Here is a 13164-nt window from a genome sequence, read left to right as displayed (position 1 = left end):
GACGAATAACAGTCCAAAATAACAGAACAAAAGTCCACACTATTGATCCATAATGTATAAATGATAGATAAGGGGTCAGGACAACGAGGCTTTTTCGTGGAGGGGTCAGTCTGAAATTTGGACTTAAACTGTTTTTCGTCTGTGGTAAATATATATATATATATATATATATTTTTTTAAACAAATGTTTATCCGGCGTGCACGCGACGTGCACACGGACCGTGCGCACGCCCATTTATTATTTTATTTGTCCTCTTTCTCTGGCACCTGCACAACACTCTCTGTCCAACAGGTGGCACTGATTGTGTTTAAGTTAAGTTAAAGTTGCCCATCTGGCACAATAGCTTACCGGGAAGACTATTTCCTTGGCCTGTTCTCTGTTCTCCCTGAAGGCCAGCTGCACCAGGAGACCCATGGCTGCAGGCAGCTCCCCATCCATGAGGAGCCTGGGTCCGGCCCTGCTGACGTGGGTGGCATTGAACAGCTGTCTGGGCGTCTGGCCGTAAGTCTTGATCATGGTCTCCAGGGCACGGCGCTGGACCGGGTCCTCCACAGCGGAAACGTCCATGCCGAAGTACGTCTTAGGGGGGAAGAGGGAGTGAAACTAGAACGTTAGCAATTCAAGTTTTATTTATTCTCGAAATTACACTGTCATTTTCAGTGTCGTCGAGTAATAGAAAAACATCACAATACATTCAGAAGATCAGGAAAATAAAAACAAAGAATACAATACAAGGTATGCATGTGAAATTACATACCGGTAGGTTTACAAATAAAAAGCTAAAACAAATTTCAAATAAAAGCTAAAACAAATTTCAAAATGATCTAAAAACAGTTACACACTGTGGGGGTCTGTATGCTCACCAAGGTTTTAAAACGATGCAAGGGTACCAATGTGGTCAATTTTAATGTCTTTTGTAGGTCGTTCCATGTATTAGGGCCACAGAAGCTAAAGGCAGATTTATTTACCTAGTTCAGAGTTAACTTTTGGTACCTTGAATTTGGGGAAATTACTTGACCGGGTGTGGTAGGGTTCAGAGTCCCATTTCAGGAAAGATGAGATGTATTTTAGGACAATCTCCAATAATAATGCGATGGCGTTAGCCCTCCTCCACCCCCCACTAAGACTAGGAAATGAGCAACGTGTTAACCCATTTAGACGCGAGGACGCATCTGTGTCACCTTAAGCTTTTAACCACTTTGACCATTATTTTAAACTTTTGCTGTTGAAAAATAGCAGATCTACAAGCTCATAGCGCGGCACTCGCTTGTAGATCTGCTATTTTTTTTAACTCACAGCGAACGTATTTAACTCAGATATTTGCTTCTGGGGGGGGGGGCTCATTTTTAGCCGCCTCTTAAAGTCATCAACTGAGGTTGCCAGTCTGATATGCAGCCAGGGGAAGAGAGTTCCACACCGCTGGGTGGAAGACACTACTTACCGCTGGGTGGAAGACATTGATAGCGTGGACGGCGGCTTTGCCTTTCTGCTTGAGGCCAAACACCAGGTCGATCCACTGGCACAGCGTCTGGGACACCTGGTCCGACTCCAGGGCCTGCCGGTGGATGAGGATGAAGAGTCGCGGGTCGTTGCGGGCCCAGGGCGGCAGGTTGACGTGGTTGACCCGCTCGCTGTTCTGACGCACCCCAAAGTCAAAGCCTTCAGAGGCACAATGAGGAAGAAAAAAATATATATGTATAAAGAAATAAAAGAATAAAAGTATCGTGTGCATTTTTAAAAGAATGTTCAGAGAATTCAATGCCGTCAAACAATACCCAATCTACAAGCTCATAGCATGTTTCATTCACATTGCATTTCTGCTCCAAGAGTGGTTAAAGATAGAAATTATCGATTCAAAGAATGGTAAAAAAATAATATCTAAACTCCTACCCTCTCTGTTGACCAGGAATTCGGGGAGATAGAAGAACTCCGGGATGAGCTCTTTGACGTCGGTCATGGACTCGTAGGAGGAGAGACGCCATGTGGTGTTCATGGAATGAAAGGTCCGGTCCGGGATATCAAAGCTCTGGTCTGATTAGGGCCAAAACACACACACAACACTAATTAGAGATTCGGCTCCCCTGATTGAAAAAGATTTCCCTTTCATGGCTCTCAGAGAAGCTTGTTCGCTGAGCCGCATTCATTTACAACCACATTAAAACAAGATGGTGCACTTCAGAGGCTCAAAAGCGAGAGGAGAGATGAAGGAAAAAGTCGATGACAAGAAGAAAGATATTAGAGGAAGTGACACTGGACAGGGAACTGGTCAGTATTTGGACGAAATAAAGAGGGTTCACAGCATCAGAGAGAACATGTTTTCATGGTTAATAATAATACATATGTGACTAAATTTGACTGAGGGACTGTCATTGGATTTTTTTAGAATTTTCGTTTTTTCATGTCATGTGAAAGCAGGGAATCATAGCTTCAAATTGACATATTGGTTGTTCAGTTTGACCCACCAGTTTTGGAGATATAGCTTATAGAGCAATTTCATATTTACATGTTGATTTCACCTCTGACACTTATTTCAGACACGCTCTAGTATGTGAAGAGTCTGCCTGTCCAATAGAGAGTATGCGCATGCTTAAAGTGAATGGCACATCGAGTGGCAAATCGAGTAGCAAAGCAACAGGCAAAGTGAGTTTAACATTGTTTAATGTTGTTTAATGCAATCAGATAAGACTTTTCTGTGTGGATGTATGGGCTGTCAAGGCCAGAAAGTAGTTTTTTGCCACTCAGTAGGCGTTCCTGCATAACTTCCTGGTTTGATGATGATGTCACACGCATACCCTCTAATAACTCATTTAAAAAACAAAACAAAAAAAATGTTTTTCTCCTCTGGTGAAAAGCTGGATTTTGCGCGATGGCAGGCTCTCAGTCAAATCTGGTCACATATGATCCACCACCACCACAGTGCTGTAGTATCACACAGTCACATCTGAGTTCCTCCATTAGACCTAGCACATTAAGGGTTCCAAGATAGAGCTGCCGACATGATGCAGACAGGTGGAACTCAATGACGCTAAAAGCTTTTTTCCCCGAAGATAAACGTCAATGATCAACCTACAATTTAGGCAGTTAGCAGACGCTCTTATCCAGAGAGCCATACAAAGTACAAGTTATCTTTTGTTAAACAGACATGGGTTATCAGTATAAAAAAAGACATACAGACAAACAAAGACGACATCACTAATGTCTTTTGTTTTATTTGTGGTGAACACTAGCATCGCTAGTTGCCAAAAATCATAGGTCTACAAGCTCACAACATGTTGCAACACGATGGGTTGTGAGCTTGTAGATCGGCTCTTTTAGGCCAAGAGATTTGGGGCTCCATTTTCGTCACGGCTAAACCCCTTATCCCTAAACTTCTTTACCTTTTTTTTATATTTTGAAAAACATTTTTGAATAGTTCAACTAGCCAAACTACATTGACACGTTGTGAGCTTGTAGACTGGCCATTTTAACTATTCAAAAATGTTTTGCAAAATAGTAAAAAAAAGGCAAAGAAGTTTAGGGATAAGGGGTTTAGCGGTGACGAAAATGGAGCCCTTGGTGTGCAGAGGGGGGAAAAAGCAGACCAAGAACAAAGCCAACTCAAGTCACATGTACTAAGTATAGAGCAGTGGTTCCCAAACTTTTCAGGCCGAGACCCAAAAGAGAGATTAGCTTTGCGCTTTGAGCCACGTTATGAGCTTGTAGATCGGCTATTTTTACTACTTAACATTTGCTTTCTAATTTCTTTGATTTTTCTTTTATTTCTCCATCAAATGACAAAAATCATTGAATTTGGTTTTAATTCATGGAAAACTTTCCTTTTTTTTGGGAATGTTTTTTGAAAATGTTTTGAAATAATAACAATTCAAAACAAAATGTATAGTAAACCAAAAAATAAATAAATGAAGGGACCCATAAAAATGTGTACCGCGACCCACACATGGGTCCCGAGCCACTTTTTGGGAACCAGTGGTATAGTGGTATATTATGATATACTTTGGCTATTGAAAAATAGCAGATCTACAAGCACATAGCGTGGCACCGAGTGCCGCACTACGAGCTTGTAGATCTGCTATTTTTGAAAAATCGTGAAAATATATATATGTATATTCTTTCAGAGCGAACGTTTTTAACTGAAATCGTTGCTTCTGGGAGGGTCCCTGGATCAACATATTTTCAGATGGGGGTCGGCGGCCAATTACATATATTTTTGGTCATGTCCTTGACATGACATTGTTTGAGAACGACTGGCACAGAAACATAGTTTTTTCAGAATAATATTCTGAACAAACTGTTTCTGTGCCGTTCTCAATCAACGATTCTAAAAAAAAAATCTTCTAAATAGACAATATTATTGTCTATTTAGAAGACATTTTTTTTTAGAATCGTCCTCAGGTATAAATGTGTTTTAAGACGGTGGTCAATGTAGTCACCCTGATAGACCAGGAACATCTTGGTGAAGGGCGGCATGCGGAAAAATAGCAGATCTAAATGCGGAAAAATAGCAGATCTACAAGCTCATAGCGTGGCACCGAGTGCCGCGTTACTAGCTTGTAGATCTGCTATTTTTTCAATAGCTAAATTATAACAATGTTTAAAACACCAAAAGGGGTTCCCGCCCAAAATGGGTTAAGACGGTTGGTCATTGTAGTCACCCTGATAGGCCAGGAACATCTTGGTGAAGGGCGGCATGCGGACCAGGAAGTGGAGCACCGTGCCACTGTTGGAGTAGTGGGAGCCGTAGTGGTAGGGCTGCACGGGAGGCATGGGGTCGTCCTCACGCACACCCTTCCTGTACTCCTCCTCCAGGTACTGCAGGAGGGGGAAACACAACCACTTGTTATGTTGATTTCCTCATCGACTAAAACTAAGACGAAAAATGTTCGTCGACTACCTTTTTTTTTTCCACTGACGAAAACTAAATGGAAACTAAATGAAAATGAAAATGTTAGGAAGTGACTAGTGGACACTGGACAAGAGATCCAGTATAAGTCATCTTACACTTGGTTGCATGCCAGGAACCAATGGGTGATTTTTGGCTTAACGTGGTTTCGTCAGATAAAGTTTTTTTGTCAACTGATTCTTGTAGCTTTGGGGCACCTCTTAATAATTCAAGAGGGTGCCCAGTGATATCCCTTGGGCATTTTTAGTTATTAGCCCCTTAATGCCCGAAACACAAAAAATCCACCCAAGATAGAGTTTTATGGTATTTCATGCAAAATACTTGGTCTAAATGCATCAACTTTGATTTCTACAGTGTTTGTGGAGATGCACAATGTATAAAATGTGTGATTAATGCATGATTTATTAATGCACATTATTAACCCCTTCATCCCTGAAAACCCCAACATGCCATCAAATATATCTTTTGAGAATTAAATTGTATGCACAATAACCAAGTCAAATTGAGACTGTAGCATATTTATTATCAGGTGGTTGCATATTAACCCTTTCAGATCATCTATCTTGGGCATCTTGCACCAAACATCCACCGAACATTTCCCCCAAAAATAGCATTATGAGATTTCATTACTTTCTCCAATATGTATTCATACATGATGTGGTCATCACACCAGTTGTCAATGTAGACACAATGTAGACACAAAGATTTTGAAAAGACCATGGTTAAAGGTATTTTACAAGACCATCCCATCTAAAGTGAAGATGGTGGCAACAACAGCCAAATCCATTCAAATGATACACTCCAAAGTGTATGACCTAAATTCTATCTATTCAACGGTACTCTTGTCTAGTGATTGTGATGTTCATGTGGAGGATGCCCTTGCCTATGAGCTGGTACCAGTCTTAACTGCCATGTTCACAGAGGATGGAATGCTAATTTATATACCTTTATTGAAAGGATAAGCCCCTTGAGATGCATCATCTCATTTTAGAGGGGGTCCTCAACACAGATGAACAGTACATACAATACATCCATTACACAAACAATACAACAGTATATCCATACAGACAAACAGAGCAAAAGCTCTCCCAAAGATAGCCGCTCTCACCCCACTGATTCAACCCATAAATAGATAGGTCATGCATGTACTTCAAACCAGCTGCACTACCACCACCAACCAACAGATTAATTGAGAATGTAGATCCCCCACTTTGTGGCAAAATGTTGATGGGCATCTTCCACCAGCATGAGACCGAGAGTAGTTTGGATGGAAAAAGACAGATCTATCAGGCCACTGAACCCTACCAATCTACCTAAAGACCTGCCCCAGATGACATTTGTGCAATTATAAAGTGTGTTAATTAAGTATAAGTAATAAGTGTAATAAAGTAATAAGTGAGTTAATTCATAGGAAAGGAGGTGTGGTGGACATGACCACTTCCAAATAAGCATTTATTTTGGAATGCAAATTTGTTGCATTTGCAAAAATGCCGTATTCTGATGTCCACATTCATTGATAAACACTCTAGAAAGCTAAATTGATGACTTTAGATCTCAAACGATATATTTTATGGGATTTGCATTAATTCATAATGCATTCATCATAAATCTAATACTTTGTGCCTATCCACATTCATAAACACATGTAGAAAGCAAATTTGATGCATTTAGACCAAGTAATTTGCATGCAATACCATAAAACTTTATTTTCAGGGATTTGTTAGGTGCCCAGTGATAAATTTGCCCAAGGGATATCACTGGGCACCCTCTTGAATTCATGTGGTGACCCCAAGCTACAAGAATCAGTTGAGAAAGAAACGTTATCTGACGAAACCACGTTCAGCCCCACGGCTCACGTGGGGCTGAACGCCAAAATACATTTTAGTCAACTAAATCAACTGTAGATTTAGTCGACTAAAATCTAGTCGACTAAAATCTAAAAACTAGACTAACACTAAAACATTCCATGTGACTAAAATGCGACTAAATCTAAATCAAAACTATTCAAGAGACTATGACTAAAACTAAAATAGACATTTTCTGCCAAAAACAACACTGTCAGACTAAAACTGTGACGAAAAATGTTCGTCGAATACCTTTTTTTCCACGGAGGAAAACTGAATAAAAACTAAACTAAAGCTATGATGACAATTTAGTCAACAAATTAACACAAGTCACTTTAGTCGCTTGGTTGCATGCTGAAAATAGCAGGTCTACAACGCGCCGCAGCGTGACACGTTGTGAGCTTGTAGATCGGCATCGTCATTACGACCCCATCAAGGCCTGCCAAAATACATTTTAGTCGACTAAAATCTTATATTTAGTCGACTAAAACTAGACTAACACTATGACTAAAAAGAAAATTTGCGCGCACGCGCACACACACACACACACACACACACACACACACACACACACACACACACACACACACACACACACACACACACACACACACACACACACACACACACACACACACACACACACACACACACACACACACACACACACACACACACACACACAGTCTCTCAGAGCTCTCGGTAATGCAACACAACACTTCATAGTACTATAGCTGAGGCGTACTTTGTAATTGTCCACGTAGCGATCCTCTTTCTCCTTGGACTGGACGGCGATGGGTTTGATCAGGTTCCTGCAGGGTGACCACGAGGCACAAAGGAAAAGAAGAGAAAAGCAGTAAATAACGGATGGATGGATGCTGGCTCGTGTTGCACTGATGATGAATGATGAGCGCTTCTTAACTCAAGAGGAGGGAGATCCATTAAGTCTTGTGCAGAAGAGCATCGAATTAATCAAGAACAGAGAATGTGTCAATTAACCACATCTGACCTTATTCATGATAGTCTGAAAAGCCCATAAAATAAATCTGATTAGCTCATATTTTGAAATAGTTTGAGCACCACTGATATAGAAACATCATTTTTCGACCGCGGTCGAGATCATGGATTTCACGATGCCAGTCACGCCAGACTTTCCGGTCCTTCATTGCCATCCCCAGTTCCTGCTTACTGATGCATGTGTCCCTAGCGATGACATCAGAGGGAACGACAGTTTTCTACCTCTGGTCTGCTTTGAGGCAGGACTCCAGAGAAGAAGGGAAGATATAAGCTCATTGTCAGCTCTGTAGCAGTGGCCGGCAAACTGTGTTCTAGAAACACACTGTAGGGCTTTTCAGAAAACTGTCATGTTTTAAAAGCGATTCTTAGAATCTGGCATCGGGTCTAAATGGCTTAACCCATTCTGAACGTGAACCCCTTTTGGTGTTATAATTTAGCTATTGAAAAATAGCAGATCTGCAAGCTCGTAGCGCGGCACTCGGTGCTTGTAGGTCTGCTATTTTTGAAAAATCGTGAAAATGTGACTCAAATCTTTGAATATATATTCTTTCAGAGTGAACGTTTTTAACTCAAATATTTGCTTGGGGGTTCCTGGAACAACATATTTTCAGATGGGGGTCGGTGGCCAATTACATATATTTTTGGAGGTCCTTGACATGAAATATTGAGCACCACTGATACAGAAACATGAGGTATTTTAAATTTCGACGTCAGGTCTAAAATGGCTTGAGTACATGAACGGAGTGCTGTGTGGCGTGCCGACCTGTAGATGGCGGCGTCCTGCAGGTCCAGCGTCTCGCTGATGTAGTCGCGCAGGATGAAGGGGAACACGGGGTACTGCATGAGGTCGTTGAAGGAGCGCCCGGCGTGCTTGTTGAGGTGCGTGAGGTACTCGAAGTTGGAGATCTGGCCCGAGCCCCACAGCTGCGTGAGCGCCGTGATGTTGCCGTGCTCCAGCAGGTTGGGCAGGTCAGAGGTCAGGATGTTGTGGTAGACGTCGTCGCGGAACTGTGTGCAGCACGTAGTACGGCCCAGAAACATAGAGAAGGGTGATGAGATTTGGTTGAACTGTGCAGCACGTAGTACGGCCCAGAAACATAAAGAAGGGTGAGGAGATTTATTTTTATTTTTTATGCGTTAACCATTTTTCATTTTCCCCGCCCATGTAGACTCTTTCACTGCAGACACCTGCTGTTGTTTTGTGTGTGTGAGAGAGAGTGTGTGTGTGTGTGTGTGTGTGAGTGAGAGTGAGTGAGTGTGTGTGTGAGAGTGTGTGTGTGTGTGAGAGTGTGTGTGTGTGAGAGAGAGAGTGTGAGTGAGTGAGTGAGTGAGTGAGTGAGTGAGTGAGTGAGTGAGTGAGTGAGTGAGTGAGTGAGTGAGTGAGTGAGTGAGTGAGTGAGTGAGTGCGTGCGTGCGTGCGTGCGTGCGTGCGTGCGTGCGTGCGTGCGTGCGTGCGTGCGTGCGTGCGTGCGTGCGTGCGTGCGTGCGTGCGTGCGTGCGTGCGTGCGTGCGTGCGTGCGTGCGTGCGTGCGTGCGTCATGTGGCCCATAGGGCAGGAGTCTATCACGAGAATCGTCCTCAGGTCTAAATGGGTGCAGTACTTAAGTAAATGTATTTGGTTACTTTCCACAATTGCTTATTGTGACCATGCCGTACCTTGGTGGTGTCGAAGGCCAGCAGCAGGGTCCTGCCGTTGGTGAGGAAGATCTCCACAGCGTTGTCTCGGAGCTGAAACCAGCGCTTATGGACCTCTTTGATCTCCTCGTACGTCCAGGAGAACGAGGCCGCCTCCGTCTCGCCGTGAACGCTCTGTTCCAAAGACGTTAGTTAAAAACCCATTAAGAACCAGGGGAAGCAAAGCATGCGTCCTAGGGCTTTCACTTCTGGTGATTTTTACTAGTTGACTAGTTGCTTAGTTTACTAGTCGACTAGTTGTTTAACTACCTATTATGTAAAAAAAAAGTGTTTGTTTAATTACATTTTTTTATGATATTTGTACATTTAAAAACTGTGTACATTGGTGACTATAATCTAGCATTCTAGCTGATCTTGAGGCCTACAAAAACGGGAGAAAAAACGGGTACTAGTCAACTAGTACCAACAAGGTCGACAAGTGGATTTACTAGTCGACTAGTTGAATAGTCGACTAGTTGCTTAAAGCCCTAATGCGTCCGTGTCATTTTAGATTGGAGCTATCAACGCACGTTTTTCCAGAACATTTTGCAATAGTGGTTTAGAACAGTGGTTCTCCAAAAATAGCTGATGTACAAGCTCTCATAATGCAGTATCATCACACCATCCGAGACGTATAACTTTATATATGAACAACTTTAAGCTGTTCTGCTTGAAGTTCCTTTGTAATTTACCCTGATTTTATATATAAGGTGTACTGGATGTACTTTTGATTTGTATTGTAATTGTAACCTCGGCTACAGTGAAAATGAGGGCTTTCCCTCAATTGTACTCCAGAGTATAAATAAAGGTGATGATGATAAGCATTATTTTACACAGTCCTGTGTGACTTTACCTGGTTGTCCTGAGCATCAGCCGCGTTGTCTTCCACAAAGTACATCCCAGACTTCCCTGTAACACAGTATGATTCGGACTTGGTGAACTTTGAAAAACAAAACTACTGTGTTTTAAGCATTACGTTATACTTTAGCTATTGAAAAATAGCAGACCTACAAGCTCATAGCGCGGCACTCGGTGCCGCGCTATGAGCTTGTAGGAAAATAGTTAAAATAGCCAATCTACAACAAGCTACATGTCGATGTAGATCGGCTAGATGAACTATTCAAAAATGTTTTTCAAAATAGTAAAAAAAAGGCAAAGTATTTTAGGGATAAGGGGTTTAGCATGGGAGGACAATAGAGCCCTCTGTGTACAGCAAACTGTGAGGGTTGCCAGTGTCTTACCCAGAAGGAGCTCCCCTGCTGTCTCTCTGGAGGGGGCAACACTAACGCATCGCCGGGTGAACCTAAGGATTAAAAAAATACATTGAAGCCATGCAAGGAAATACATTAACTCGAGCTGAGACGTTTTAGTTTATTTTTTTATTTTTTATATAATTTCTTTATCCCACGATTTTGTAACCCATTTTTCACCCCTGTGTCAATTATCTTATGTGATCCTGGGCTCTACACACCCTCCGCAAACCTGGGGAGAGCAACAGACTTGAACTCATGCTTCCTTCATGCATGAGTGTCCAAGTTGCTCCTTTACACCTGACAGGGGGGAGTTTCCCTGGTTGGACGTAGCGCGTGGAAGGAACACGTTATTCCAACCAGTTCCTTTCCCCTCCATCAGGTGCCCCGGCTGGCCAGGGAGAGGCAGTTTAGAGAGCAGGATTACTGCATGTTTGTGTGAGGGTACCTACCCTAGGGGACACGGGGAGAACATGCAAACTCCACACATCTGAGACGTTTTAGTGTCACCGGTACACTAGCAACAGTGGAGGAATCATATCATTGACATTCATCTGCATTTCCGTGTGGTTTCACCGTGTTTAGAGAAAGGCAGGATAGAAATAGCGAGAGGCAGAGTCATCGTACCTGATGGGCTCGCTGGTGGCCTTGTCCTTCACAGTGGACGAGAAGGACGAGTGGGTTTTATCTTCAAAGAGGAAGGACAGCGGAGGCTTTGCAGCGTCTAGACGGCAACAGAGGAGGAGGCACAGTACAGTACAGGACAATGAACGTCTAGACGGCCACAGAGGAGGCACAGTACAGTACAGGACAATGAACGTCTAGACGGCCACAGAGGAGGCACAGCACAGTACAGGACAATGAACGTCTAGACGGCCACAGAGGAGGCACAGTACAGTACAGGACAATGAACGTCTAGACGTCCACAGAGGAGGACACAGTACAGTACAGGACAATGAACGTCTAGACGGCCACAGAGGAGGAGGCACAGTACAGTACAGGACAATGAACGAGACGCTACCAGAGTAGATGGAGGACTGTCTGACACAATAACAGGCATCAGACCCAACGGTCACGATGACACACGGCCAAACTCGCCGGAAGCCCAGTATTTGTATCAGTGTTATTTTTGGCAGCAAATTTCTATCACTAAGACTAAGTCAGTCTTGTTCTCAGTCGTGTTTTAATCGACTAAATATCATAAGATTTTAGTCGACTGAATCTACAGTTTATTTAGTCGACTAAAATGTATTTTGGCGGGCCTTGAGAAGGTATTTGTATGTATTTACCCTCGGCCTTGCGTCTGTCTTTGAGAAGGTATTTGTATGTATTTACCCTCGGCCTTGCGTCTGTCCTTGAGAAGGTATTTGTATGTATTTACCCTCGGCCTTGCGTCTGTCTTTGAGAAGGTATTTGTATGTATTTACCCTCTGCCTTGCGTCTGTCTTTGAGAAGGTATTTGTATGTATTTACCCTCGGCCTTGCGTCTGTCTTTGAGAAGGTATTTGTATGTATTTACCCTCGGCCTTGCGTCTGTCTTTGAGAAGGTATTTGTATGTATTTACCCTCTGCCTTGCGTCTGTCTTTGAGAAGGTATTTGTATGTATTTACCCTCGGCCTTGCGTCTGTCTTTGAGAAGGTATTTGTATGTATTTACCCTCGGCCTTGCGTCTGTCTTTGAGAAGGTATTTGTATGTATTTACCCTCGGCCTTGCGTCTGTCTTTGAGAAGGTATTTGTATGTATTTACCCTCGGCCTTGCGTCTGTCTTTGAGAAGGTATTTGTTGGGGATGGTGAGGTAGCAGCGCTGCAGCCGCCGGCGTTCCCGGTTGGGTCCTTCAGTGGGGTCCAGCTGCCAGGACGTTGGGTAGGAGGTATGGTCGTACCAAACGGCACTAAAAAACACACACAGTTCAACATAACGCTCCATTATAGCTCTCATATAGAGCTTATTTTAATAATAATAATAATAATAATGAATAGCATTTTTATAGCACTTTTCCAAGTGCTCAAAGCATGGTACATTCATTCATACATTGGGAGGTGAAGAGGTGAACAGTCAACGCCAGCGTCCTCACTTCCCACATTCACACACCAATGGTGGCGAGCTCACATCGACCAACTCATTGGAGGCAATGCAGGTTCAGTGTCTTGCCCAAGGACGACATGTAGACATTCTAACAGCGGGCGAACAGCGGCGACTCTGGGCGATAAAAATCTCCTAGTGGTAGTAGTTCTTGCTGTCATTAAAACGTATCGCCGCTCCGCGTGGAGGGCAAACAAAGCAACACATGAATTTGATTGGCTATTGCCAGACGATGACGTCGTCCAAAAGTTAAAATATGTTTTTGAACGACGTTTCTCCCCCGACTTTTCTGACTTTCGCTATCGCTAGTAGTTGCCGGGTCCCGTAGACGTAGACTATAATAACGCACTTCCGGAAAATAGATACACCCAGGCTGTCTGTACCCCGCTGTT

At 43.0% G+C, this 13164-nt stretch overlaps 1 protein-coding gene across 1 annotated transcript in view; it reads right to left on the bottom strand.

Moving 5' to 3' along the window:
- Positions 1 to 13164, bottom strand: part of lyst (lysosomal trafficking regulator) — a 102699-nt gene that overhangs the window by 10522 nt on the left and 79013 nt on the right. The window contains 11 exon segments of the mRNA XM_079513311.1: positions 350 to 580; positions 1443 to 1660; positions 1892 to 2032; positions 4654 to 4810; positions 7491 to 7557; positions 8526 to 8770; positions 9419 to 9571; positions 10290 to 10345; positions 10678 to 10739; positions 11314 to 11410; positions 12436 to 12581. Coding sequence (XP_079369437.1) covers positions 350 to 580; positions 1443 to 1660; positions 1892 to 2032; positions 4654 to 4810; positions 7491 to 7557; positions 8526 to 8770; positions 9419 to 9571; positions 10290 to 10345; positions 10678 to 10739; positions 11314 to 11410; positions 12436 to 12581 — 1573 coding nt within the window.

This window comes from Electrona antarctica, assembly GCF_951216825.1.
Source record: "Electrona antarctica genome assembly, chromosome: 10".
NCBI lineage: Eukaryota > Metazoa > Chordata > Actinopteri > Myctophiformes > Myctophidae > Electrona > Electrona antarctica.
Note: the sequence above shows the minus strand (reverse complement) of the source record. Positions and strands in the feature narration are given on the sequence as shown.